Source organism: Bos indicus x Bos taurus, chromosome 23, assembly GCF_003369695.1.
Source record: "Bos indicus x Bos taurus breed Angus x Brahman F1 hybrid chromosome 23, Bos_hybrid_MaternalHap_v2.0, whole genome shotgun sequence".
Classification (NCBI taxonomy): Eukaryota; Metazoa; Chordata; class Mammalia; order Artiodactyla; family Bovidae; genus Bos; species Bos indicus x Bos taurus.
In genome coordinates, this window is record NC_040098.1 from 34,273,358 (window position 1) to 34,300,413 (window position 27,056).

The 27,056-nt window shown below is 42.0% G+C and overlaps 1 protein-coding gene across 4 annotated transcripts in view; it reads left to right on the plus strand.

Annotated features, from left to right (window-relative positions):
- Positions 1-27,056, plus strand: part of GPLD1 (glycosylphosphatidylinositol specific phospholipase D1) — a 59,265-nt gene that overhangs the window by 24,540 nt on the left and 7,669 nt on the right. For 3 of the 4 annotated variants that reach the window (XM_027525184.1, XM_027525182.1, XM_027525183.1), the window contains 14 exons: positions 291-345; positions 6,785-6,892; positions 7,120-7,147; positions 7,256-7,395; positions 9,204-9,269; positions 11,032-11,152; positions 14,338-14,474; positions 17,710-17,896; positions 22,888-22,998; positions 24,337-24,411; positions 24,514-24,670; positions 25,359-25,500; positions 26,286-26,391; positions 26,479-26,572. In XM_027525184.1, coding sequence (XP_027380985.1) covers positions 291-345; positions 6,785-6,892; positions 7,120-7,147; positions 7,256-7,395; positions 9,204-9,269; positions 11,032-11,152; positions 14,338-14,474; positions 17,710-17,896; positions 22,888-22,998; positions 24,337-24,411; positions 24,514-24,670; positions 25,359-25,500; positions 26,286-26,391; positions 26,479-26,572 — 1,527 coding nt within the window. The remainder of the gene's footprint in view (positions 1-290; positions 346-6,784; positions 6,893-7,119; positions 7,148-7,255; positions 7,396-9,203; positions 9,270-11,031; positions 11,153-14,337; positions 14,475-17,709; positions 17,897-22,887; positions 22,999-24,336; positions 24,412-24,513; positions 24,671-25,358; positions 25,501-26,285; positions 26,392-26,478; positions 26,573-27,056) is intronic. The other variant, XM_027525185.1, reaches the window with a different exon arrangement.

Here is a 27,056-nt window from a genome sequence, read left to right on the forward strand (position 1 = left end):
GTGTTTATTTAAATAGAAGAATCTTTATGGTCCATTTTAAAGTGAAAAACCTTTTGGTTATATGAGTTTCTTTATTCTCTGAATTAATTCTCTTTCTTAATTCATGTGTTTCACTAAGATTTTAAAAGGTCATTTTTTCTTAAAGATGTGCTTATGCAACTAAAATAATGAACAGAAACCTATAACAGTGTGAAGAACTAATAAACTGGATTGTGCAAATTTATGTTCAAAGAAGCTTGCTATATATTGTCATTAATTCTCCAAAAGCAAATATTTTTCTCATATCATAGGAGGAGACGTGTTGAGCCAGTTCGAGTTTAAATTTAATTACCTCTCACGGCACTGGTAAGAGCAATGTACATTTAAATATGTGATACCCAAGTGGCAGTTAGGAGCTTGACTCTTTTTTTCCTTAGAAAATAAAACCTACAATGTAATAAGGAGCCTTCTACATTTGTACATGTTGGAAAGTATAACTAAAGATTAGACTAGTCTAAGTAGATTCTTTTAAAAAAATCTATGAATTATGCCAAACATATAAAATAATGTATTTTTTATAAATAAAAAATAAGATGATCCACACTGTATAGCTGCCAGCTACCTTAAGAAGTAGACCATAGCTGGAATGTAGAGGCTCCCTGCCTTTCCTTCTGTCATATCACGTTTTCTCCCACTAGGTATAACCACAACCTTAGGTTCACTTAATCACTTAGTTGTTTTTCCCTTACATGAGTTTTACTACATGTAGGCGTATCCATGGGCTTCCAAGTAGTACCAGTGGTAAATAACCCGCCTGTCAATGCAGGAGACATGAGAGATGCGGGTTCAATCCCTGGGTTGGGAAGATCCCCTGGAGTACAAAATGGCAACCCACTCCAGAATTCTTGCCTGGGACATTCCAGTAACAGAGGAGCCTGGTGGGTTGCTGTCCATGTGGTTGCAAAGAGTCAGATCCAACTGAGCACATAAGCACAGTCATATCTGTATGCAAAATATTATTTGGGTTTTTACTTTAAATAGAATTCTACATCATGCATTTGGCTTAAAATGAAATTTTAAATTAGAATTTAATTTAAAAATGTTTCTTGTTTAAAATTATTTCCCTGACATTTAATCATATTGATATGTTCGGGGATAGTGCATTGGTTTTCACCGCCGTATGGTCCTCCCTTATGTAAATCTGCCAAAATGACTTGATTCTAGTGTTGACGGATGTGTAAGTAGTGTTAAGTGTTTTTGCTTAAATATCATGTTGCTATGTACATTTTTGTACATGCATTTTTGCACGAGAGGTGAATCTCTTTCAAGTAAATGGCACCAGAAGTGGAACTGTTGGGCCATAGGACTTCGGCATGTTTAACCTAAATAAATAATCCCTGGCTGTCATTTAGAATGGTCTTCCCAATTTATACTCGCATCAGCTTTGTTCTCCCTCTTCTGCATTCTCTAATACTTGGTATTGTCCAGCTTTAAAATTTTTCTAACCTATTTGGTATAAAATGATATCTCCTTAAAGTTTTAATTCGCATTTCCCAGGTTACTGTTATAATAAGGTTGAGTATTCTTTCCTATTTTATTGATTGCGTTTCATTTTAAGTGAGAACCTTGTTTGGTTTTTAGCCTATTTTTCTGTTGGGCTTTCCTTTTTATTTCTGAGTATTCTTGGTATATTCTGAGTTCTAATCTTTTGTCAGTTTATCAATTATTTGTTATACATATCTTTTAATAGTTTGTGGCATGTCTTTTTACTTATGGTATATCTTGATAACTAGAGTTTATTAATTTTAATGTAGTTGAATGTATCAGTCTCTTCCTTTGTAATTTGTACTTTTAACACCTTATTTAAGAAATCCTTTCCTACCTTGAGGGCATGAGGTTATTCTCCTACATAGCCTTCTAAATATTTTATAGTTTCATTTTCTTTCTTTTTTCTAATTTATTTTCTAAATTGTAGGATACTCGCTTTGCAGTGTTGTTGGTTTCTATCATATATCAGTATGAATTAGCCGTAGGTGTGCATATATCCCCTCCCTCTTGAACCTCTCTCCCACCCCTTCCCACCCTTCTAGGTTATCACAGTATAGTTTCCTTTATTAACTTTATGTCTTTAATTTACCTGGAGTTAATTTTTTGTATATTTTGTGATAGAAATTTTATTTTTTTCCTACAGAGATAACTGATTGTCTCAGAACCATTTATCAATAGTCTAATTTTCTTCACTGATCTGTAATGTTCTCTCTAACATAAAATTCCATGTGTATGTGGGTCAGTTTCTGGGCTTTCTATCATGTTCCATTGGTCTAATTGACTCTTCCTGAACAATACTGAGTTTTAAAACTAAGACAGCTTTAATGCATTTTGACATCTGTCAGGGCTGATTTCCCAACCTGTCCTTTTTCTTCAAATGTACCTTGAAGAAATGTACCTTTGAAGAAAGGTACCTTTCTTCAAAGGTATACTCCTCACTTGATCCGTGAAATCAGGTGGGAATATACCTTCCTTCGCTGTTTTCTGGAAGTTTGTGTAAGATTGTAACTTTGATTTCTTGAATGTTTGGTAGAACTCGTCTATAAAGCCAGATGTTTTAAAAAGTAGTGACTTTTGGTTTTAGGACTGTATTGTTTTGCAGTTTCTTCTTAAAGAGTTTTATTATTTTTCTAGGACTTTTCTATTTTGTCTGAGTGTTTAAACATTTTGGCATAAGGGAGTTCATAATATCCTCATTTTTCCCTCTCATTTTACTTGTACTTCTGTTCGTTTGGCATCTATAATGTTATTTATTGTGCCTTCTCTTATATTTTTAAACAATTAATCATGTCTAATATTTTCAGTTTTATTATTGAAAAAAAATTTTGGCTTTATTGATCCTTTCTATTAATACTATATGTTCTTTTTCTCTTTCATTACTTTTTCTTATATTTATTTTTTTCCTTCTACTCTTCTTTGGTTCCTGTGAAATTTGAGTCTTGACTTTAAGGTCCACCAAATGATTAATTTTTATATATTAACATTTATTTAATTATTATTAATTTTTCACCTGTACTTGAAAAGAATGTTAATTCTCCAATTTGTGGTTTAACATTATATATATATATATAATATATATATATATATATATTAGCTCAAGCTTTTTAAATGTACTGCTCAAATCAGAAGATTCATAAGTTTTAAATAATATAATCTTTTTAATATATTTTTATATATATTTTTATATTTTATAAATATTTATATATTTATATATAAAAATATAATTACTTTTATCTGGACAGTCTCACAATTACTGAGAAATTCATTTAAAAATCTCCTTCTATGATGATTAAATTTTTCAATTTCTCCTTGTAGTTAGGTCAAAGTTTGCTTTACATGTGTTTGAAATTATGTTGTTATGTATATTCATGTTTTCAAATCTCATGTCTTTCTGGTGAATCGAACTTTCTGTCTTTATATTTTACAATACTTACTGCCTTCAAGTCCGATTTATCAGATATTACTGTTGGATACACTGTTCTTTTTGTTGTTGTTTTTCCTTCACACGTTTACTAAGCAGATGGGAGGTGACATGACTCTGTCCCTCAGTCTTAGTCTCTGAGTATGGAGAGCTGGAAGCAGGGAGGAATGCTTACAGAACAAAGAACTAGAGCTGGGGGCCTGGCAAGTTGCCCGTTCCCATTCCTGGTCCAGCTGCCTCAGAACTAAGGGAGACCCAGAACCAATAGGTCACTTTCAAGGCAGTTGAGGACAACTGGCCTTTGGATGCCGCAGGAAGAGGTGGTGGCAGCAGGGACCTGAGGTTCCCCACCGACTCTCCACACAGGGTGCTCTGCACTGGATGAAATGCCCATTTCACATTGCACATCATCCGGGATCTGGTCTTCTTTCAGTTATATTCAATGGTGCTTGAATTCCTCAAGGCTTAAGTTACAGTTGCATTTCTCCAGGGAAGACTTGCATTCTGCAGGATACCTCAAGGCACCATTAACTGGGACCACATTTAAATGATATTCAACCCTAGAAGTTTTTCTGACTACGCAGATAGCATGAATGCAAGACCAAACATTTATACGGTTGGGTAGTGGATACCGATTTTAGTGGTGAGATAGCTTTCCCTCTCTCCTTCCATTTCCAAGATGAGGACAGACGTTTCTTTGCTGTCTTTGTTAGTATGTTGGATTTATTTCTGGCTAATATTCATGCAGAAGGTATAGCCTTTAATGAGGAGTTTCATGTGGGAAATGGCCCACTTTGGTTGATTCCTATACTTTAGCTCTTGTCTCTTGTATGCCATACAACTACCTGAGGGAAAAAAAAAAAACCACCACCTAAGTTCCAGGTTTAGCAGATGTCTTCAGGGCAAAAACTGGCTTTCCCACTCACTTACCTGCCAAAGTTTCCAGCTCCAACTTATTTTGGGCCATGGGAAAGTTTCACTTTCCTGCTAACTTGGTGATTCATCTAAAAAAATATTTTTGTTAGGCCTTTTGCTAGACTTTTAAGCTATATTTATGGAGAAGACCATTCTGGTGTGCTTGTAAAGTAAAAAATGGACATTTCAATAGATTCCTTCTTATAGATACACTAAATTAGGTTTTGTTTGTATTTATATTTATGTCTGGTATAATCTAAGGTTTCTTAAAGATAAAAGATAACAGTATAAACCTAATTTTTAAAATGTGGCTCTTCCTCCAACTGAAATGACTAATACCTTTGAATCAAAAACTTGACTTAGAATTCTCTTTTACTACCTACCACTGTGTATTCTGAAAGTAGGATGTTGGGGTGAGGAGTTATTTTGGAGCGTTTTTAAAAAATGATTCCTGAGAATGATTCAACTCAAAAGAATAAAAATATCTTTTATTGCTCTTTGAATTCACAAAACTAAACATTCCTTTTATTTTTTGTTGTTCAGTCGCTAAGTCCTGTCTGACTCTTGGTGACCCATGGACTGCAGCATGCTAGGCTCCCCTGACCTTCACTGTCTCCTGGAGTTTGCTCAAATTCATGGCCATTGAGTCGGTGATGCTATCTAAACATCTCATCTTCTGCCACCCTCCTCTCCTTTTGCCTTCAGTCTTTCCCAGCATCAGGGTATTTTCCGGTGAGTCAGCTCTTCGCATCATGTGGCCAAAGTATTGGAGCTTCTGTTTCAGCATCAGTCCTTCCAATGAATATTGAGGGTTGATTTCCTTTAGGATTGACTGGTTGGATCTCCTTGCTGTCCAAGGGATTCTCAAGAGTCTTCTCCACCACCACAATTCAAAAACATCAATTCTTCAGCACTCAGCCTTCTTTGTGATCCACCTCTCACATCTGTACATGACTACTGGAAAAACCATAGCTTTGACTAAATGCACCTTTGTCAGCAAAGTGATATCTCTGCTTATTAATATGCTGTCTAGATTTGTCACAGCTTTCCTTAAAGGAGGAAAGGAGCAATCATCTTTTAATTTCATGGCTGCAGTCACCATCTGCAGTGATTTTCTGAGCCCAAGAAAATAAAATCTGTTACTACTTCCACTTTCCCCACTTCTATTTGCCATGAAGTGATGGGACCAGATGCCATGATCTTAGTTTTTTTGGATGCTGAGTTTTAAGATGGCTTTTTTACTCTTCTCTTTCACCCTCATCAAGAGGCTCTTTAGTTCCTCTTGACTTTCTGCCATCAGAGTGGTATCTGAGGTTGTTGATATTTCTCCTGTTTCTCTTCTTTCCTTGGCTATTTGTAAAGCCTTCTCAGACAACCACTTTGCCTTCTTGTATTTCTTTTTCTTGGGGATGGTTTTGGTCACTGCCTCCTGTACAGTGTTACGAACCTCCATTCATAGTTCTTCAGGCGCTCTGTCTACCAGATCTAATCCTTTGAATCTATTCATCACCTCCACTGTATAATCATAAGGGATTTACTTTAGGTCATACCTGTATGGTCTAGTGATTTTCCCTACTTCCTTCAATTTCAGCATGAATTTTGCAATAAGGAGCTCATGATCTGAGCCACAATCAGCTCCTAGTCTTATTTTTGCTGACTATATAGAGCTTCTCCATCTTCAGCTGCAAAGATATAATCAATCTGATTTCAGTATTGACCATCTGGTGATGTCCATGTATAGAGGCTTTTCTTGTATTTCTGGAAAAGGGTGTTTGCTATGACCAGTGTGTTCTCTTGACAAAACTGTTAGTCTTTATTCTGCTTCATTTTGTCTCCAAGGTCAAAGTTGCCTGTTACTCCAGGTATCTCTTGACTTCCTACTTTTGCATTCCAGTCCCCTATGATGAAAAGGACATCTTTTTTTGGTGTTAGTTCTGAACAGGTGTTAGTTCTATAGGTCTTCATGGAACTGTTCGGCTTCTTTGGCATTAATGTTTGGAGCATAGACTTGGATTACTGTGATGTTGAATGATTTGCCTTGAAAATGAACTGAGATCATTCTGTCATTTCTGAGATTGCACTCAAGTACCACATTTCAGACCCTTCTGTTGACTGTGAGAGCTACTCATAGTTTCTTATCTTTGTATAAATATTTGATTAGGGTGCCAGTCGTTTGCTCTGCAGCCTTGGGCAAATTATTGAATTTTTCTGTGCCTTAGTTTCCTGTATGTGAAGTAGGACTGTGATAGTATCAACCACCCAGGGTTGTTGGCAAGATTAAATGAATAATGCATGTAAAGTCCTTTGCATGGTGTCTGGCACCTATTAATCCTGGAATCACTGGTAGCTGCTGTGACTGCTGTTGTTATCTTCAACTTCAGAATCAAAACAGCCCTTATTTTATTCTAATGCTTTTCTCAGGTATGTGCCTGCTGAAGATCTCCTGGGAATTTATAGAGAACTCTACGGCCGAATAGTCATCACCAAAAAAGCCATTGTTGACTGTTCATACCTTCAGTTCTTGGAAATGTAAGTGTAACTGGAGGAATATTTGCAAGTGATTTTATTGTGACTTCCTTAACACACTTTCCGATGCTTTAGCTGCCTGAGTGTGGGTATTGGATTTATGGATTTTGCTTGTTCAAAGTCAGTTGCGTGATAGTGGATACCTGTTGCTGGAACTTTTTCTTCATTCGTTTGTTTCATTTCTTTGTGGAAATCACAACTCACAGTCTAAATTATTGCTTATGTTGCAGGTATGCGGAGATGTTAGCTATTTCCAAGGTAAAGGCATTTATTCTTCAAAATCTGAATTGAAAGTGTTATAAAGATACCATGAGAAGCACTTGATTCAGTTATTTATTAGATTATTTTTCTTTCTCTTTGCCATAGCTTTATCCCACTTATTCTGTAAAATCCCCATTTTTGGTGGAACAATTTCAAGAATACTTCCTAGGAGGGCTGGAAGATATGGCGTTTTGGTCCACTAATATTTACCATCTGACAAGTTACATGTTAAAGAACGGGACCAGGTGAATTCTTACTCTTTCTCCTACCAATCACTCCCTGTATTGCTGTTCCATCCCCATCATAACTCCCAGGTTTTTCAGTTGATCAAATGAGGACAAAGTCTCAGGAAGTGTTGTCATGTCCTAATGAAGCAGGGAAAGGATGGAAACTGTCACTTCAAAACTCCAACTTGCTCCCATCTGGTTGGGTTTGCTGATGTCTCTCCTGTCCTAGGGATGGAGAGGTAGATTTTGCCAAGTTCATGACCTGGGAGAAATGGCTCAGGTGAGAAGGAATCTGCTTCCCCAGCTGTGCAACATCTGTTTCTTTTGGGAGACCTCATGCTGTGGGCTGGGGTGCCCACCTCCCCATGCTCCAGCAGTGGATATGGCCATCTTCCTCTCCACCCTGATTGAGCACTCAGGGCTCCAGGGTTTCAGAGGGCATTTCACTTAAGCCCCATACTCCAAAAGAAAGTCGGAAATGAAGGCATTTGTAAGGCGCAGCCTTCTGTTGGAATCTGACATGCAGCCCCAATGGGAGAGCATCTCAACCTCCAGCTCCTTTTCTGCTCTGTCCCAGCACACCCAGGATGAATGTCAACCAGAGACTCAGATGCAGACCAGGGTAGACGGGTCTTGTCCCCAGTTCCAACTGCAACATTAGACATTTCGGCTCTCACAGCATCTGTTCATGGTCTGAAGGAGCCGAGGTTCTCTCAGAACCCATTTCCAACCACACCACTCAGGATGGAGCCCCTCCCATGCTGCTGAACTGGGCAGGGTAGGGCCGGGTCTGGATAGGGACTACCGTAGACAGAACTCCTGCAGGGAAAGGACAGCTTAAGCATCAGCCAGCAGGGGGAAAGAGGGTCTGTGGCAGCTCCTCTGTCCAGGGGATTTTCCAGTCTTCCTCTCCCTCCAAATAGTCTTCATCCTAGAATAAACTCTTATGTAATCCCCGCTCTCTTAGTGTGTCTGTTCAGTGTTAGGGAGAAAGTTCACGTCTTACATTCTATCAGAGCCTTTTTACTTGTAAAAAGGCAGACTTAGTTACCTACTTAATTATTGAGTTTGTAAATTTTTGTTTTTAATTTTTATTAAAGCAAAGGTTAGAGGCACTGCAGCTATTTTATTTGATTTTTTGGCTGTGCCCAGTGGCTTTATGGTATCTTAGTTCCCCAACCAGGGATGGAACCTGGGCACACGGCAATGAAAGTGCAGAGTCCTAGCCACTGGAATACCAGGAAATTTTATTTTAAAAATTAAAAAAAACATTTATTTGGCTGCACTGGTCTTAGTTGTGGCACCCAGGATCTTTGATCATAGTTGCAGCATGTGGGATCTAGTTCCCCAACCAGGGATCGACCCCAGGCCCCCTGCACAGGGAGTGTGAAGTGTTAGCCAGGGAAATCCCCACCAGGCAATTTAAAAAATTTTAGCTTTGAAAGGAATGAGACTGAGAAATTATAACACCAAACATCAATGGGCAGAAGGTGACACAGTTGGGAGTGATTTTCTTTCAGTCTCTAACTCTGAGATGGTTCCTGTCAGCAGGGAGAACTCAGCAGATGGAATTGGGAGGGAAGGGGGAAGCTGAGTCTGGGGGTGACCAGTGGTTTGGGGTGGTCTGTGTTACCATGGCACCACCTGCTTATCTACCCTTATTAAGTAGGACTCAGGCCCTTCACCAGTCCTGTCTGGCTAAGTCATAAACACCTCTATTCTAAGACTTTGGGGAGGTGGCTTGAAATGTGACACTGATTCTCAGAAAAATTCATGCTTGAACAGAAGGTAGAAAAACACCTAACTCGTTTGACTATTTTCCCCAGTAACTGCAACCTCCCTGAGAACCCTCTGTTCATCACATGTGGCGGTCAACAAAACAACACCCATGGGTAAGTGGATTCCCAAATGACTCACAGAAAAAGAGCATCTCACTCAGAGGGGTGCTCAGTAGACTCTGAAAACATGGGCTTTGTAGACAGAGGTTCCAGCTCCGGGGCTGCCATTGTGTGATTTTTAAACAAGTTGCCTAATTATTTTTTGAGCTTCAGCTTCCTCTGGAAAACTGGAAAAAATACATATCCATACTCCCAGAGTTGTGGTATGTGCGTGAATGGATAGAAAGCTATTACCACCTTAGTAGGGCTTCCGAGGTGGTGCCAGTGGTGAAGAACCTGCATGCCAGTGCAGGAGGTGCAGGAGATGTGGGTTTGAGCCCTGGATCAGGAAGATCCCTTGGAGAAGGAAATGGCAACCCACTCCAGTATTTTTGCCTGGGAAATCCCACGGACAGAAGAGGCTGATGGGCTACAATCCATGGGGTTGCAAAAGAGCTGGACACAACTTAGCAAACCACATTACTAAGCTGCTCACTAACTAGTAAATGATAGCTAATCATATTATCATCTTCACCATTATTGCCATTACTGACCATATTCTTCCCATCAATGATACTGGTGGGGAGAAGCCCTTTCAGTTAGTTTCTGAGGAAAAGAGCCAGAGGGTCTGATTTGTATTCTATGAGGTGGTACTCCCTGCTGGAGTTGGGTACCAACCATTTATTCATGCATTTAATAACTATATTAATCCTATAGATACTATATTACTAATAAGATAGTACAAATTATAATATTTCCTCATCATTAGGTACCAGGAACTAGTTTAGGCATTTAGAGACCTCATTGTGAACAAGACAGAAACAGCTTCTGCTCTCAGAGGATGGATGGCCTGGCGGGTGGCCAGATGGTCACTGAACGAGAACTTGTCAGTACCCTTGAGCGTTAGGAAGGGCAAGCACTGGGCTCTCATGATGTACCACAGAGTGTCCTAACTCAGTCACAGGAGACTTCCTGTGAAGAGTTGATGCTTCGGCCAAGATATTTAAGGGCGAGCAAGTGTTAGATACTCAAAAAGAAAATCATTGCCATAAAAGATGCTAAGGAGAGAGTTCAGAGCTTCAAGAGAATTGAAAGTGTACAAAAAACAGTTCAGGGAAGCCCATACTGTTTAAGTTATTCGAATCAGGCAAGTTTTGTTTTAATATAACTGAATGTCTTTAGGTTGGGTTTAAGAACTCTAGATTGTTGGGGTCCCTACACTGGCTGATGTCTTAGGCCCTCTTTGTTCATCTGTGGCCCATCTGTAAGCATTTCTGAAACCTGCCTGGCTTTTTAGGGATCTGATATGTAGACTTGTGAAAACATAGGATTTAAAAATGTATTTTTATTGTATAATTAATTCTCCCATGTCTTTAAAGCAAAATCAGTCCACTTGCATACCAGTTTCCTGAATAGCTATGACCATTTCTGGGCCATTAATATGAAATGTTGATTTAACTTCTGATTTTTTTTTTAGTAATCTGGAAAGAATTCAAACTCATACACTTATAGAACTTTGAGGCTATAGAAAATATTTTTGTAAGGACTGGCTTTTTCAACCTTGGAAATGGGTTTATTAAAAGGTGTTGTGGAATATCCTATAGAAGTTTTTCTAAAATTTTGCTTTTTGTGTTGCTGTTTCTTCAACTTGCAGATGTTAAAATTTTATGACATTTTAACCTGGGGTTAACTTGATTACATCTTCAATTCACCCTGAATAAGGGTGAGTTGCTATTTCCTCAGTCTTAACTATTTCATTCCTCTCTCTTTCTAACAGCTCAAAAGTACAGAAAAATGGTTTTCATAAAAATGTGACTGCAGCCCTAACTAAAAATATTGGAAAGCATATAAACTATACCAAAAGAGGAGTGTTCTTTAGTGTGGATTCCTGGACCATGGTAAGAATTTTCTGCTTTTAATGGAGAGGTACATTCTGCTTCCTGTGATACTGCATTTTGTAGGATCACTGGCTGTTTAATCGTTCAGTGAAAGTCATCTGGGCATGAGCCAGGCTCACAAGTATCCTTGGTCTTCAAGTCTGGTTTGTTCTGGAGACATCCTATGTCGAAGGTCTGAACCTCAGTGGCCTTTGGAAAGCCCAGTGGAGCTCAAGGTGGCCCTTGGGTCACTCCTGCTCTGTCCTTGGTGCAAAATGTGTCAGCAGTATTGCAGGCTCATAGTGCAAAGCCCCACACCAAGGGAATGCCACTGCCTATCCAGTTCCTCCATGAGATCATCTTAAGTGTCAGCCATTCTGCTGGGGCGATAGAAGATGAAAGGGAAATAGTCTCTGATGTTTAGAAAATTTTAGTCTAATGGGGTGATAATACAAAATTAACCATTTCTGAGTAAGATGCAACTATACCATGGTTGGTGGGAGGAGAGACACAGCCTCTCAGATTAAAAAAATATTATGTAACTGTCATCAGAGAAGGTTTCATGCAGAAGCTGGAATCTGAGTTAGGCCTTAAATAGTAGCCAACTAATAGTTTTTCGTCACTGAGCATGTATTTCTGGTAATGGGTTAGGAAAGTTTCAGGATGTTTGGAAATTTGAGCAGTCTTATTTGCCCGGAACACAAGACAAGGAATCAAAGTACTTGCGAGAGTCAGGAAGGGGAATCGGCATCAGATTGTAGAGAAGGGTTTAAATGATTTTGTGACCTGGGTGAGGGCCCCATAGAGCCTGCTTCACGGTGCGCCGCCTGTGCAGTCATGTAGAAGGTACCCTTCGTCATGCTTAGAAGGGCCGCCTACTTGGTTTATTTACTCATTTTAAAGTTTTAAAATATTTGTTTATTTGGCTGCACTTGATCTTAATTGCAGCATGTGGGATCTAGTTCCCTGACCAGGGATTGAACTGATGCCCCCTACATTGGGATCATGGAGTCTTAGCTACTGGACTACCAGGGAAGTCCCTCCCCATATTTGGTTTAATGTTCTGCTGTTATTGCCTTAACATTCTTACCTTTTTTAAATTTAAATTTTATTTTATACTGAAGTATAGTTGACTTACAATGTTGTGCTCCTTTCAGGTGTATGGCTAAGTGATTTAGTTATACATATACATATATAGCCCTTCTTTTTCAAATTCTTTTCCTGTGTAGATTGTTACAGAGTATTGAGTTCCCTGTGCTCTAGAGTAGGTCCTTGTTGATGATCTATTTTATACATAGCAGTGGGTATGGGTTGATTCCAAACTTAATTTTCTCTCCCACACTGTTTCCCCTCTGGTAACCGTAAGTTTGTTTTCAAAGTCTGTTAGTCTCTGTTTTGTAAATAAGTTCCCTGTATCATTTTTTGAAGATTCCGCTTATGATATGATATTTGTTTTTCTCTGTCTGATTTATTTCACTTTGTATGATAATCTCTAGGTCCATCCATCTGGCTGCAAATAACATTATATTGTTCTTTTTTATGGCTGAGTAGTATTCTGGTGTGTGTGTGTGTGTGTGTGTGTAAATAGATATACACACACACACCACATCTTCTTTGTTCATTCTTCTGTTGATGGACATTTAGGTTACTTCCATATCTTGGCTATTGTAAATAGTGCTGCAATGAACATTGGTGTGCATGTATTTTTCTGAATTCATGGTTTTCTCTGGATATTTGCCCAGGAGTGGGATTACTGGATCATATAATAAATCCCATTTTTAGTTTTCTGAGGAAACTGCATACTCATCTCCATAGTGGTTGTATCAATTTTCATTCTCACCAGCAGTGGAGGAGGGTCAAATTCTTAATAACTTTTGAACAAGCAGCTCTGCATTTTCATTTTGCAATGAGTTCTGCAAATAATGTACCGAGACTTAGACCAGGAAGCTCTGTCCAAACACACATCACGCATGCTGCAATTATTTGTATCTGTCTCCTTCACAAAAGGAAAAGTTGTGTAAGAGAAGGCGTTTACATTCCCAAGGCCTGGCGTGATGCCTGGTATGGCTATTTCTGAATGAAAGAGGAAGCCAAAAGTGGGCCTCAGGTGAGCAATCAGGGGGCGACCTGCCAGAGAGGTTAGACTGGAAAAACAGAAGGCTGAGTCCCTTCCTGCAGGGCTCTTCTAAGCTGTGCTTCTCTGGAGCCTGGGCGTCCAGGGCTCCCCACGGCTCTGAGCTGAACCTGCTCTGGGGCAGCCGACAGTTCTCATTTGATCTTATGTCACTTGGGGTGGATTTCGAGTTGTGTTCCCTGAACTTGGATGGATCTAGTGCCTGGCCAGTTTGCTTGGGCCCACTCTTGTATGTGTGTGTCTGCAGTAACCACACTAAGAACAATTCGGCACCCTAAGCTGGGGGCCTTGCTGTCCCCCCATTTCTCTTGCACACAGCTTCCAGCCCCTCATGCCTTCCCAGCTTCTTGGGACTCAAAGCAAATCCAGCAGCCTCTCAATCTGAATATGGTTGGGAGGGTTTCTGGCATCGTGGTGGCATTCCAGTTCATTTGTTTGTGGGGAGAAAAGGTGGATATATATATACACAAATATATTTATAGTTCTAGATTTGAGTGGACTTACCTTCTAAAAATTTTAATTTTTTAACAATTATTTTGTTTGGTTACATCCTGCACATTAATAGACTATCCTAACTTGGTTGGTTCAGGTTAATCTCAACTGACTCTTTCTTCTCGTGATGGTCCTGACCTTTAGGCTAGAACTCCCATCCCTGAGCATATATTGCGGGTATGATTTCACTCTCCTAATTTCCAGTCTTAAGTCTCCTTACATGTTGATAGGAGTCAATAAGTTATTTTTCAGCACTTGTGAAAACATGTTTCTTAGGACTTCCCTGGTGGTCCAGTGGCTGGGACTCTGTGCTCCCAGGGGCCTGGGTTTGATCCCTAGTCAGGGGGCTGGGTCCCACATACCACAACTAAGAGTTCAGATGATGCAACTAAAAGACCCACGTGCTGCAATGAAGACTGAAGATCCTGTGTGCCCCAACTGGGACCCAGTGCAGCCAAATAAATAAATAAATGTTAAAAAAACCTCAAACTTATTTCTTAAAGTCTAATGCCTTTGACATGAAGTGGTAGCTTTGTTGATTATGCTATGTCTTTTTCTGTCTGTAATCATTTAATTTCAGGATTCCTTATCCTTCATGTACAAGTCTTTGGAGAGGAGTATACGGGAGATGTTTATTGGCAGCTCTCAGCCACTGACACATGTTTCTAGCCCCTCAGCATCTTACTACTTGTCATTTCCCTACACAAGGCTTGGTTGGTAGGTATGAGTGTATCTAATTCCTGAACGTTTTCATCACTATTAATTTCAAGCAGTCACTCGCAAGTATTTAACATGGTGCCTGTTAACACTTCATTTTCCAATCAGTTTATCAACAAAAACATGAATTTATTGCTTAATTTATGGTAAAGATAAAACTATCTCCTTAAAATTGCTCAAAAATATGTTTTTTTGTTAAACCTTGATTTTAAAAAAATTATTTATTTTTTAATTGAGGGTAATTGCTTTACAGAATTTTATTGTTTTCTGTCAAACCTCAACATGAATCAGCCTTAGGTATACATATGTCCCCTCCTTCTTGAACCTCCCTCCCATCTCCCTCCCCATCCCACCCCTCTAGGTTGATACAAAGCCTCTGTTTGAGTTCCCTGAGACATACAGGAAATTCCCATTGGCTATCTATTTTACATATGGTAATGTAAGTTTCCATGTTACTCTCTCCATACATCTCACCCTTTCCTCCCCTCTCCCCGTGTCCATAGGTCTGTTTTCTATGTCTGTTTCTCCATTGCTGCCCTGCAAAAAATTATTTGGTGCCATCTTTCTAGAGTCTGTATGTATGTGTTAGTATACGATATTTATCTTTCTCTTTCTGACTTACTCTGTATAATAGGCTCATCCTATCTAATGTATAATAGGTTCATCCACTTCATTAAAACTGACTCAAATGCATTCCTTTTTATGGCTGGGTAATATTCTATTGTGCATATGTACCACAACTTCTTTATCCATTCATCTGCCTATGGACATCTAGGTTGCTTCCATGTTCTAGCTATTACATAGTGCTGCAATGAACATTGGGGTACATGTTTTTTCAGTTTTGGTTTCCTCAGGATATATGCCTAGGAGTGGGATTACTGGGTCATATGGTGGTTTTATTCCTAGTTTTTTAAGGAATCTCCATACTGTCTTCCATAGTGGCTGTATCAATTTACATTCCCATCAACAGTGTAAGAGGGTCCCCTTTTCTCCACACCCTCTCCAGCATTTATTATTTGTAGACTTTTTGATGATTGTCATTCTGACCAAAAAACATGTTTAAATATAAGGAAGTTTGACTTTATTAAATAACCACAGCAATAAACTATTACATTATAGAATATTTTTAAAACTTCAGTGTTTTTTGGAGATAGATTATTACACGTTTTTGGGCGTCTAATGACATTAGGATAAAAGTGGGTGGCTATTATACTGACAGGACTATTATAACTTCATAAGGCAAAAGCCTGGGACACCACAATAATAAAGAGAATTTTAGGGATTCCTCTGATTTTTAAAGAACAACTGTTACCAAACTCAACTTAGGTTTCCATCACCTGCTGCATAGCAAAGTCAGTGTACTGACAGCAGGTGGTGGCGAAGGAAAGCACAGCGTTTATTGCAGGGCACCAAGCAAGGGCGATGGGGATAAGCCTCAGGTCCACTCCAATTTGGTCTCTGAGTTAGAGTGTTTTAAAGGGGAAGACCAAGGAAGCTGGGATCAACAGCCTGTGACATTTCTTAATCATAATTTCAGGGGTTAGGATGTTTCTGGTTTGCAATTCTCTGGCCAGGTGGTCCGTGGTTTGGGGATCTGTTAGCTTATCCTGCCCTGAAGAAACAAGCTGTGTTTGTACGTTAATGATGACATCTACAACATCAATTACAGTACATTAACAGTGTTATGGACAATAGTAGTTTTAGTCATCTTACTCTGGTTGATTAGTGTTCAGTTAGCACAGGATTGAGGTCAGAGGGCACAAGAAAGGGAATAAAGGTTTGGATAGAGAGATTAATCATAAACTTGATAAGGGAGCTTTGTTTTAGGGGGACTCTGTTTCACAACCAAACAGCCCAAGGATGTAAAAGTGAATTTTTTTTGGAGGTTTTTATAAAATGTATTTTTAAAAATCACACTTTTAAAATACAAATAACATTGCAATTTCCTTGGAACAATAAACCAACAGCCCTTCCTCTTCAGGCTGCTAATGTATTCAGCTCCAGCACAAGGAATGGGGGGTGAGTGCTGTCTTAACTGGCTGTTCATTTGTGAATAATGAATGGTTCTTCTTGGCCGCCTTCCTGAAAATCCAAATGAGGGCCTTCTGCTGGGCTCTTTGCCACATGGACAGGGGTGCAGCACAGAGCTCCTTCTCGGGGGCCATTACTGGCCAGGGTCCCACCTTGAGAATACAGACCAGCAGTGTCTCCATGGTGTGTCTGACCCCATCCAACAGGCGTCACACCCGTTAGAAACTGCTCTTCTCTTTTTCCTCTGTTCTGCTGTTTCTTGTTTTTAAAAAAATTATTTTTGGCTGCACTCGGTCTTCATAGGCTTTCTCTAGTTGTGGCAAGTGGGGCTGCTCTTTGTTGTGGTGTGTGGGCTTCTCATTACACTGGCTTCTCTTGTTGCAGAGTAGGGGCTCTAGGCACGGGAGCTTCAGTGGTTGCAGCACGCAGGCTTAGTAGTTGTGGTGCACTGGCTTAGTTGCCCTGTAGCATATGGAATCTTCTGGGACCAGGGATCAAACTCATGTCCCCTGCATTGGCAGGTGGAGTCCTAAACACTGAACCACCAGAGCAGTCCCTGCTATTTATTCTTTATGTGGCCATCAGAGCCAAAATAAATACATGACTTGGTCATTCCAGCCCCAAATGATACATTTGAACAATTGACTCAGTTTGTCCCTCTCTTTAACCAGCAGGTCATAGACTCTTATTTAGAAACATCCACTAAGTCTCTTTAATTTTTTCCAATATAAGGCACTCTGTGTAGCTATGGTAGAAATAAAATGGTCTACTTACCACAAGCTTGTCTTTGATCAGCTGACAAACTGAGCTGCATCGAGCCAATTGTAAAACGATCTGTGTCACTGGCTCAAGGTGAGTTTCCTCTCTGTTCTCAGGTGGAGCCTGGAATTGTGCTTTGTCTGCTCTGGGTTTTGCATGTAGAACAAGAAGCTTTGTGAGGGTGTTTTTTGTGTGTTCAGGTTCTATGGTCCAGAAATGCTCCGAGGCCTTGATTTGTCCAATTTTGTCTTTTGTTTTTTTCCTCCGGAGAACAAGACTGAATCCCATAAACAATATAAGCTCAGAAGTGAATATAACCTCTGAATATTTTTGGATGGAAAAACCAATGAGAGGAAGTTAAATTCTAAAATCTAGAAAGGAACAGGAGACAGTTCTGCCCAGAGCTCTCAGTAGCACTGCAGTGCGTTCTCTCTTCTTCTTACAGGGCAATGACTTCAGCTGATCTCAACCAGGATGGATACGGTGACCTAGTGGTGGGTGCCCCTGGCTACAGCCACCCAGGCCGCATTCACGTGGGGCGCGTGTACCTCATCTATGGCAATGACCTGGGCTTGCCCCCTGTCGACCTGGACCTGGACAAGGAGGCCCACGGGATCCTGGAGGGTTTCCAGGTGAGGCCGCATCTCACATTTTCCCTTTCAAAGTTGATAAGCCACTGCCAGCCTTTCCCGGCACACTCTCCAGGATAAATGTCCAATGGCGAGAACAATGATAGTAACAAACAGCCAGGGGCCTGCATCTGTGTAGTGACTTTTATTTTGAAAAGCATGTTCACTTTATTGATCTCATTGTCTCTCTATCTTTTAATGGTTTGTCCGACACCTTCCTAAACACCCATACTATCGAGTGCCTTTGAATAACCAATCAGGATGTGATGTCTTGATAATATGATAATACAAAACCTTGTTTTGTTTTGTTGGGGTGTTTTTTTTTAATAGAAATTGTTTTTTTATCTTGTAAGAATTTTATTTAAAAAATTTTAAAAACATTTATTTTTGGTTGTGCTGGAGCTTCATTGCTGTGGATGGGCTTCCTCTAGTTGCAGTGAGAGGTGTCTACTCTCTAGGTGAGGTGTGTGGACTTCTCATTGTGGAGCTTCCCAGGTAGCTCAGTGGTAAAGAATCTGCCTGCCATCGCAGGAGACGTGGGTTCAATCCTTGGGTTGGGAAGATCCCCTGAAGGAAGAAATGGCAACCCACTCCAGTATTCTTACCTGGAAAATTCCATAGACAGAGGAGTCTCATGGGCTATAATCCATGCGATTACAAAGAGGCAGACACATGTGTGCATCTCTTGTTGGAGAGACAGGCTCTAGGGGGCACGAGCTGCAGTAGTTGTAGCACGTGGGTTACACGTGTTGCTGTTTCCTTCTCCAAGGGATCTTCTCAACTAAGCAACATGTTGCTTCACAGCATGTGGAATCTTCTTGGAGCAGAAATCGAACCCATGTCTCCTGTATTGGCAGGTGGATTCTTAACCACTGGACCACCAGGGAAGTCCTCTTGGAAGAATTTTAAATTCACAGAAAAGTTGTAAAGACAGTCCAGAGAGACCCCATGTACCCTCGACCCAGTTTTCCCTGTGTTAACATCTTACATAATTATGGCATTCTTGTCCAAATTAGGAGACCAACACTGGTCAATTACTATTAACTAAACTCTAGACTTTGGTCAGATTTTATTCCTTTGTGTTAAGTGGTTATTCATTACCAGAAAAATCCCACAGTGACTGTACAGATAGATGTTCCACATGAAGGCAGCATGAGTTCCTCTTGGAAGCACTAGAGACCTGGAGAGTTTTCCTCCTGGACATGATTGGTATTCGTCCTTACGTGAGGGATAAGTAAGGAGGGGCTGATTGAGCCCTGTTACCCACCACAGATGAGTGTGGGGTCTTTGGTGGCACTGCAGACTCCAAATGTCAAGCATCAGGGGAGTTGGGGGTCAGACTTTTACTTGTCCCAGACACCCCACTAAACCTTTCATTGTGGAGTTAATGGTGTGAAAAAATAGGATGGTGCTCCTGAACATACTTTAAATAATGAAAAGTCCAGTGGTTTATAATCTAGTTTAAGCTCTGATAGGTCTTCCCTGGTGGCTCAGATGGTAAAGAGTCTGCCTGCAGTATAGGAGACCCAGGTTCGATCCCTGGGTTGAGAAGATCTCCTGGAGAAGGAAACAGCGACCCACTCCAGTATTCTTGCCTGGAAAATCCCATGCATGGAAGAGCCTGGCAGGCTACAGTCTATGGGGTTGCAAAGAGTTGGACAGGACTGAGCGACTTCACTTTCACTTTAAGCTCTGATGGAAGGAGCCCCTGAGTCCAAGAGGTGTTACTAAGTTGATGGCAGAATACGTGATCACACAGTCCCAGAGGGACAGGGACAGCATTTTCTGGGCCCTTCTGACACCACATGAAAAAGGTCCAAAATAAATTAACCCATTCCTGTTACTTCTTTCTTCTTCACCAAGCCATTCCCCTGTCAGACTGTGGTGTAAAGTATAATCCTTTGGGCTCCTGTAGACAAGGAGTAAGAGAAGCAGCTGCTTCCTGTGGATGGGAAACTCCATCCAAGATCCTTGGAGTGAGGAAGGAGGTAACTCCATGCCTTTGTCTCCCAGTGTCCTTAAGTAATGGGGAAGATGCCACATACGGCATGCGAGATGGGAATTACAAGATGGGAATCTTGTAGCCATCATTCTTGGTCTGCAGTTAACCTTTCTGGTCCTTATCTATAAAATGGAAGATTAAGATAGATATCTCAAATTCAGTTCAGTTGCTCAGTTGTATCTGACTCTTTGTGACCCAATGGACTACAGCACACCAGGCCTCCCTGTCCATCACCAACTCCTAGAGCTTGCTCCAACTCATGACCATTGAGTTGGTGATGCCATCCAACCAATCTCATCCTCTGTTGTCCCCTTCTCCTCCTGCCTTCAATCTTTCCCAGCATCAGGGCCTTCCCCAATGAGTCTGTTTTTTGCATCAGGTGGCCAAAGTATTGGAGTTTCAATTTCAGCATCAGTCCTTCCAATGAATATTCAGGGTTGATTTCCTTTAGGATTGACTGGTTTGATCACCTTGCAGTTCAAGGGACTCTCAAGCATCTTCCACAACACCACACTTCAAAAGCATCAGTTTTTGGAGCTCAGCTTTCATTATGGTCCAGCTCTCACATCCATACATGACTACTGGAAAAACCATAGCTTTGACTAAATGGATCTTTGTCAGCAAAGTAATGTCTCTGCTTTTTAATATGCTGTCTAGGTTGGTCGTAGCTTTTCTTCCAAGGAGCAAGAGTTTTTTAATTTCATGGCTGCAGTCACCATCTGCAGTAATTTTGGAGACCAAGAAAATAGTCTGTCATTGTTTCCATTTTTTCCCCCATCTATTTGCCAGGAAGTGAAGGGACCAGATGCCATGATCTTCGTTTTTTGAATGTTGAGTTTTAAGCCAACTTTTTCACTCTTCTCTTTCACTTTCATCAAGAGGCTCTTCAGTTCTTCGCTTTCTGCCATAAGGGTGGTGTCGTCTGCATATCTGAAGTTATTAATATTCCTCCTGGCAGTCTTGATTCCAGATTGTGCTTCATCCAGCCTGGCATTTCGCATGATGTACTCTGCATATAAGTTAAATAATCAGGGTGACAATATACAGCCTTGATGTACTCCTTTCCCAATTTGGAACCTGTCCATTGTTCCATGTTGAGTCCTAAATGTTGCTTTTTGACTTGCATACGGATTTCTCAGGAGGCAAGTAAGGTGGTCTGGTATTCCTATTTCTTTAAGAATTTTCCAATTTGTTGTGATCCACACAGTCAAAGGCTTTGGCATAGTCAATAAAGCAGAAGTAAATGTTTTTCTGGAACTGTCTTGCTTCTTCTATGATCCAGTGGATGTTGGCAATTTGATCTCTGGTTCCTCTGCCTTTGCTAAACCCAGATTGAACATCTAGAAGTTCACAGTTCATGTACTATTGAAGCCTCACTTGGAGAATTTGAGCATTACTTTGCTAGTGTGTGAGATGAGTGCAATTGTGTGGTATTTTGAACATTCTTTGGCATTGCCTTTCTTTGGGATTGGAATGAAAACTGACCTTTTCCAGTCCTGTGGCCTGCACTGAGTTTTCCAAATTTGCTAGCATATTGAGTGCAGTAAAAAATTTAATAGCATCGTCTTTTAGAACTTGAAATAGCTCAGCTGGAATTCCATCAAGCATCTGCCTATTTTAGAATGCTATGCTTTTTCTTGGAATGAGTTACCCTGCAGGAGGGCTTGCTAGTAGAGCTGGTGTTGATGAAATGAACCTATTTTCAGCTGGCAGGGGCCCCTTCTTATGGGTCCCCAACCTGCCCCAGCTTGCTTCTATCTCCAGGCAATCCTTTCTCATTTATCAAGTACCCACCCCACCTCCCCCTACCTGGTAGAAAGGGGCTGTGTTCTCGGATGCCATTGCACATCTGAGATTAACCAACAAATAAGAGAGAGATTAACCAACAAATAAGAGATGTGGGTTCTGGGCTGTGTGTGTGTGATGTAGCAAGCATCATTTGTGCAAGACTCTTCATTGCTAGATAAGCTGTGAAAGGATAGGAGAACCCCATCAGTTACCTTTATGTCTAGGCTGATTCCAGACAGCAGGAGATAGAAGATCTAGAAAACCCACCTTGGAAGAAAATGGTACCTGAATGGGCTGAATTTTCCATCTGTAAAACATGAAATTAGAGGCTAATATTCCATGTAAAATGCTTGAACAGTGTCTACAGCAGAATCAATAGACCCTTCGGTAATGATGGAGATGCTTTAAAGCTGTGCTGTTCAGTATAGGAGCTACTAAGTGTTTTGATTTCTGAACATTTGAATGTGGCCAGTGAAACTGAAAAATTGACTAAAGTAATTTAAATGTTACAGCCACATTTATCTAGTGAATACTGCACCGGTCAGTACAGCTCTAGAACATCTTGAATATTAGACAGACATTAGTTGCTGTTAAGTGATTATCATTTTGGGTACTTTCCAAGAGGAGTCTAGTCCTTAATAAGGATACACAAGACCATTTTCTGAAAACCTAGAACTTTTAAGGACCTATACTCTTTTTTTTTTTAATTTTAATTGGAGGCTAATTACTTTATAATATTGTGGTGGTTTTGCTATACATTCACATGAATCAGCCATGGGTGTAAATGTGTTCCCCATCATCTCTCAGGGTCATCCCAGTGCACCAGCCCTGAGCACCCTGCCTCATGCATCAAACCTGGACTGGCGATCTATTTCACATATGTTAATATACATGTTTCAATGCTATTCTCTCAAATCATCCTACCCTCGCCTTCTTCCACAGAGTCCAACAGTCTGTTCTTTACATTTGTGTCTCTTTTGGACCTACATTCTTCTCTCCGGCACCTTTTCTTCTCCTTGAGGCAGACAGATGTGCCAGAAACATCTTTAGGGTGAGCTAGCCATCTGGAGGGTCATGGATGTGTTACGAGCAGGCTACAGTCTTGTTCCTCGGTCCTGGGTGCTCGATGGGGTCCCCAGGGAGTGAGGTGTGCTCTTCAGAAGGTTGTGGCTCGGCCCAGGGGGAGTAACTGGTGTCTCTTCAGCCCTCAGGTCGATTTGGCTCGGCTGTGGCTGTGCTAGACTTTAACGTGGATGGCGTGCCTGACCTGGCGGTGGGAGCCCCCTCGGTGGGCTCCGAGAAGCTCACATACACAGTAAGGAGGCTGGTGGGGAGGGGAGGATAGTGGGAGTGGAGGCTGGTGCCCATGGAGCCTCCGGAGAGAAGCAGGCAGAAGGGGTGCCAGGCAGTGTTTGAGGGGAGATGATCCCGGCCCTCCATTCAGGCCCTTGCTGTGACCTCAGGTTACCTGGCAGATCCTGTTCCTGCCTCACTGGCCTCAGTTTGGCTTCACAGGTGGGATATTCCAATTCCACCAGGTCCTGCATTCTCCTTCCCTCCATTCCTCCCCTGGGGATGCTGAGAGATGGTGAAGGGAGGCAAAAATTCCAGCTAATCCACAGCTTCCTGTCATGGGGCAGGGAGGTGAGTCCCTGGATCCTTCCTCTCAGGCATGGAATCCAGCACATTCCCTCTTTTTCTCCCTGAGAGCAGAGATCCTGGGTCCTGGCCCACAGGGCTCTCCTCCCCCGAGTCCTCACCGTAGCCGAGCACCGTGAGTGGCTGTGGAGTCAAAAGCCCTTCATCACCCTCTCCCACCGGGTTCACCTCTTCCCCTGTCTCGTCAACTCTTGAGTCGTGGGAACAATTTGTCATCCAGACCCATCGGGCGCCCTCATGTTAGGACTCATGCTCATCTAGTTCCTTCTACCTGGAAAACCTCTTTTCCATTTCCCCCCCCTGTAGCAGGTAACGCATCACTTCCTGGAGGAAGTGTGATCTAAACCTTGGTTCAGGGGATTCTGTCGTCCTGTGCTTGCTGCCCCTTTGTAGCTCCTCACACTGCAGTGTCACAGTTGCCCCTTGGCCAGCTTTTGGGGAGGGTAGAGATTAGTCTTATCCATCACTGTGTACTCAGTCCTCAGCTCACCATGGAAAGGAAATGATTTTAGAAGGAGGAGGGATGGAGAGAGGCAAGTTGTAAGATGGGAACAGGTTCATCACACAGTAACAGCACGGCCTGTGTCCCAAGGCAAGTGAGTGATACTGACAAGATGTACTGGTGTTGAGAGAAGTAATGGGCTGGGTTGTGGTGGTGGTGGGGCTTCGTGGAAGAGCCAGAAGCTGAGCTGGGCTTTGATAGGGTCATGGGCAGTTGAGTAGCTCATTCTGCAAATATGGTGAACAATTATGGATGGCAGACCCAGAGCAAGATGTGGGGGAGACCATGATGAAAATGACGGTTTCTGCTTTGGGGACTGACTCTTAATACTCTGATGGAAGAGGCTGATGCAATGGACTGGACACTGACTTCAGTCAGTAACTGAGCTCCTGACCCTACAGGGCTCTGACGGTGGTTTATTTCATCCTCAGTCGTCTTTGTCTTGCTCTTATTTAAGATTCCCAGATCACGCTGTGGTTTCTCCTTGTCTAGGGTGCAGTGTATGTCTACTTCGGTTCCAAACAAGGACAACTATCTTCTTCCCCCAACGTCACCATCTCTTGCCAGGTATGTTGACCACCTTCACCAGGTACAGAAAACAAGAGCTCACCATATCCTAATTGCCTCAAGGCTGAATTAAAGGTGGTTGGGCTCCCGTTTTCTCTTCAGGATACCTACTGTAACTTGGGCTGGACCCTCCTGGCGGCAGATGTGAATGGAGATAGTGAACCGGACCTGGTGATTGGCTCCCCTTTTGCTCCAGGTGGAGGGAAACAGAAGGGAATTGTGGCTGCATTTTACTCTGGCTCCAGTTACAGCAGCCGAGGTAGTGCTTGCTAGGGTGGGGGTGGGGTGGGTGGAGATCCCCACTGCTCTAGTCTGTGGTGCCTTCTCTTGCATATGGATTTTGGTCCTATTTTCCTTGCTGTGTGTGGTTTCACCTGAAATCTCTAACACTCTTCCAGATGTTCCAACAAGTGATGTGGACAGAGTTACTGACTATACAGAAGGATCCAGTGTGTCGACCTGGATCCAAAGCAGGGGGAGGGGGGTGGGCAATAGTTACCCTCATAGTGTCTCAATGGAAGGATGAAAAGCATTCTTCAAAAGTATCACTCAAGCATCCCAGTGATGCTCCAGCTGTCTAACAGGCCTTTTTTGGTGGGGTGGGGTGCACGCAGTTTGTGGAATCCTCAGCCAGGGATTGAACCCAGATCCTCGGCGGTGAGAACACAGCATCCTAACCACTGGACTGCCAAAAAAATTCCCAACAGGTCCTCTTTTTAAACAGCACCCTCCATTCCACAGAGGCTAGCTCTAGAAATGTATTTTTCGTATGACGTGTGAGTCCCATTTCTGATGCTGGGGCGCTGGGGACAGGTGTGGGGGGCATATAAGAGTTGTGGCAAAAACAGCCCACTGAACCCATTTCTCATTATCCTGCACAAAGGGCCACTCTTCCCATTCCTGTAGTCTTTCCACATAAAGTAGAAGGCACTGCTTGTCTTGTGCAGAAAAGCTGAATGTGGAGGCTGCCAACTGGATGGTGAAAGGCGAGGAGGACTTTGCTTGGTTGGGGTACTCCCTTCACGGTGTCAATGTCAACAACAGGACTTTGCTCCTGGCTGGAAGCCCGACCTGGAAGGACACCAGTAGGTGAGACCTGATGTGGGGTGCAGGGACCAGTGACACAGGAGCCGGGTGCCTGAAGCCCGGGGAGCCCACTGAATGTGGGGTTCACAGGAAGTGCCTCTGAAAGTCCTACCCTTCAAGGAAAAGCAAAGACTGGGTCAAGTTGCAAATGTTCCTTTTTAGAAGTTTGAGCGAGAGAGCTCTGTTATTTTGCTAGGGTGGTCTGGATGGCTTAAGCAGCAGGAATCGATGATCTCACAGTTTCGGAGATTAGAGATCTGAGATCAAGGTGTGAGGGGGTTGCTATCTTCCAGGGTGCCTCTCTGTCACTTACAACCTTCTCCCTGCGTCTCATGCAGCCTCTTTTCTGTGCATTGATCCCTGGTGTCTCTCCCTCTTCTTATGAGGACACTAGTCATATTGGATCTGGGCCCCACCACGATGACCTCATTTTAGCATAATTAATTACCTCTTTAAAGACCCTGTCTCCAAATGCTATCACATTCTGAGGTACTGGCGGTTAGGATTTGAACATACGAATTTTGGGGAACACAATCCAGCCCATAACAGGAGGTACCCCTCCCCCATTTTGTCATTTGGAAAGTAGAATGTGAACCTCTTAACCTGGAGAGCCTTGATATTGGGGTTCATTCTGAAAGCTCCCCTACAGCGATGACAAGGACCAGTAGCATGGGGTGGAGGGGGCGCCGTGAGTGGGGAAGATGTGGGTCATCTTTCCTTGGACCTGAGCACCTGCCCAGGGCGGTATCCTGTGTCCCAGCACCCAAGCCCAGTGTGCTTGCTTCCAGTCAGGGCCACTTGTTCCGCACTCGTGATGAGAAACAGAGCCCTGGACGGGTGTACGGCTATTTCCCGCCAATCTGTCAAAGCTGGTTTACCATTTCCGGAGACAAGGTATGGTGGCCCCCTCCCTCCCCAGCGAAGTGGACACCACAGAGAAAGTTTCTCAGCTGTACTGTAGTGACTTACTGCATTTCACAGGCAATGGGGAAACTGGGTACCTCCCTGTCTAGTGGCCACGTGATGGTGAACGGGACCCGGACCCAAGTGCTGCTGGTGGGGGCCCCGACTCAAGGTAGGTCACCCGCCATGAAACTTCACTTTTTCATGAATAGCTGTGTCACTCCTTGACCATGTCATACTGAGGGAAAGTTATGAGCTCTGGAGGCAGATGGACCTGAGTTTGAATATTTGTTTTTCTCATTAATAGCAACCTGGGTTACCTTGGGGGAAGTTGCTTTTAAACTCCCTGAATGCAAAATACAGCTTACAGTATCCACATTCAGAGATTTGTTGAAAATCACACATGAAAGTAACTTGGTGTGTTTTTAAAACTCCTATCCCACTAAGCTTGGAGACACAGCAAATTTTATAAACCAGTTCACCGGGAACAGGTCCACTCTGAGAGTTTATTGTTAATAAAACAGTATTTTGTTTACTTTATGGGAAAGTTAGAAACAAAACAAGCAAAAAATGATTCTCTCCAAGAGTATAAAAGTGGATTATGCTTATTGTAGAAATTTGTGAAAATATAAGGAAATATATTTTCACACCTAATA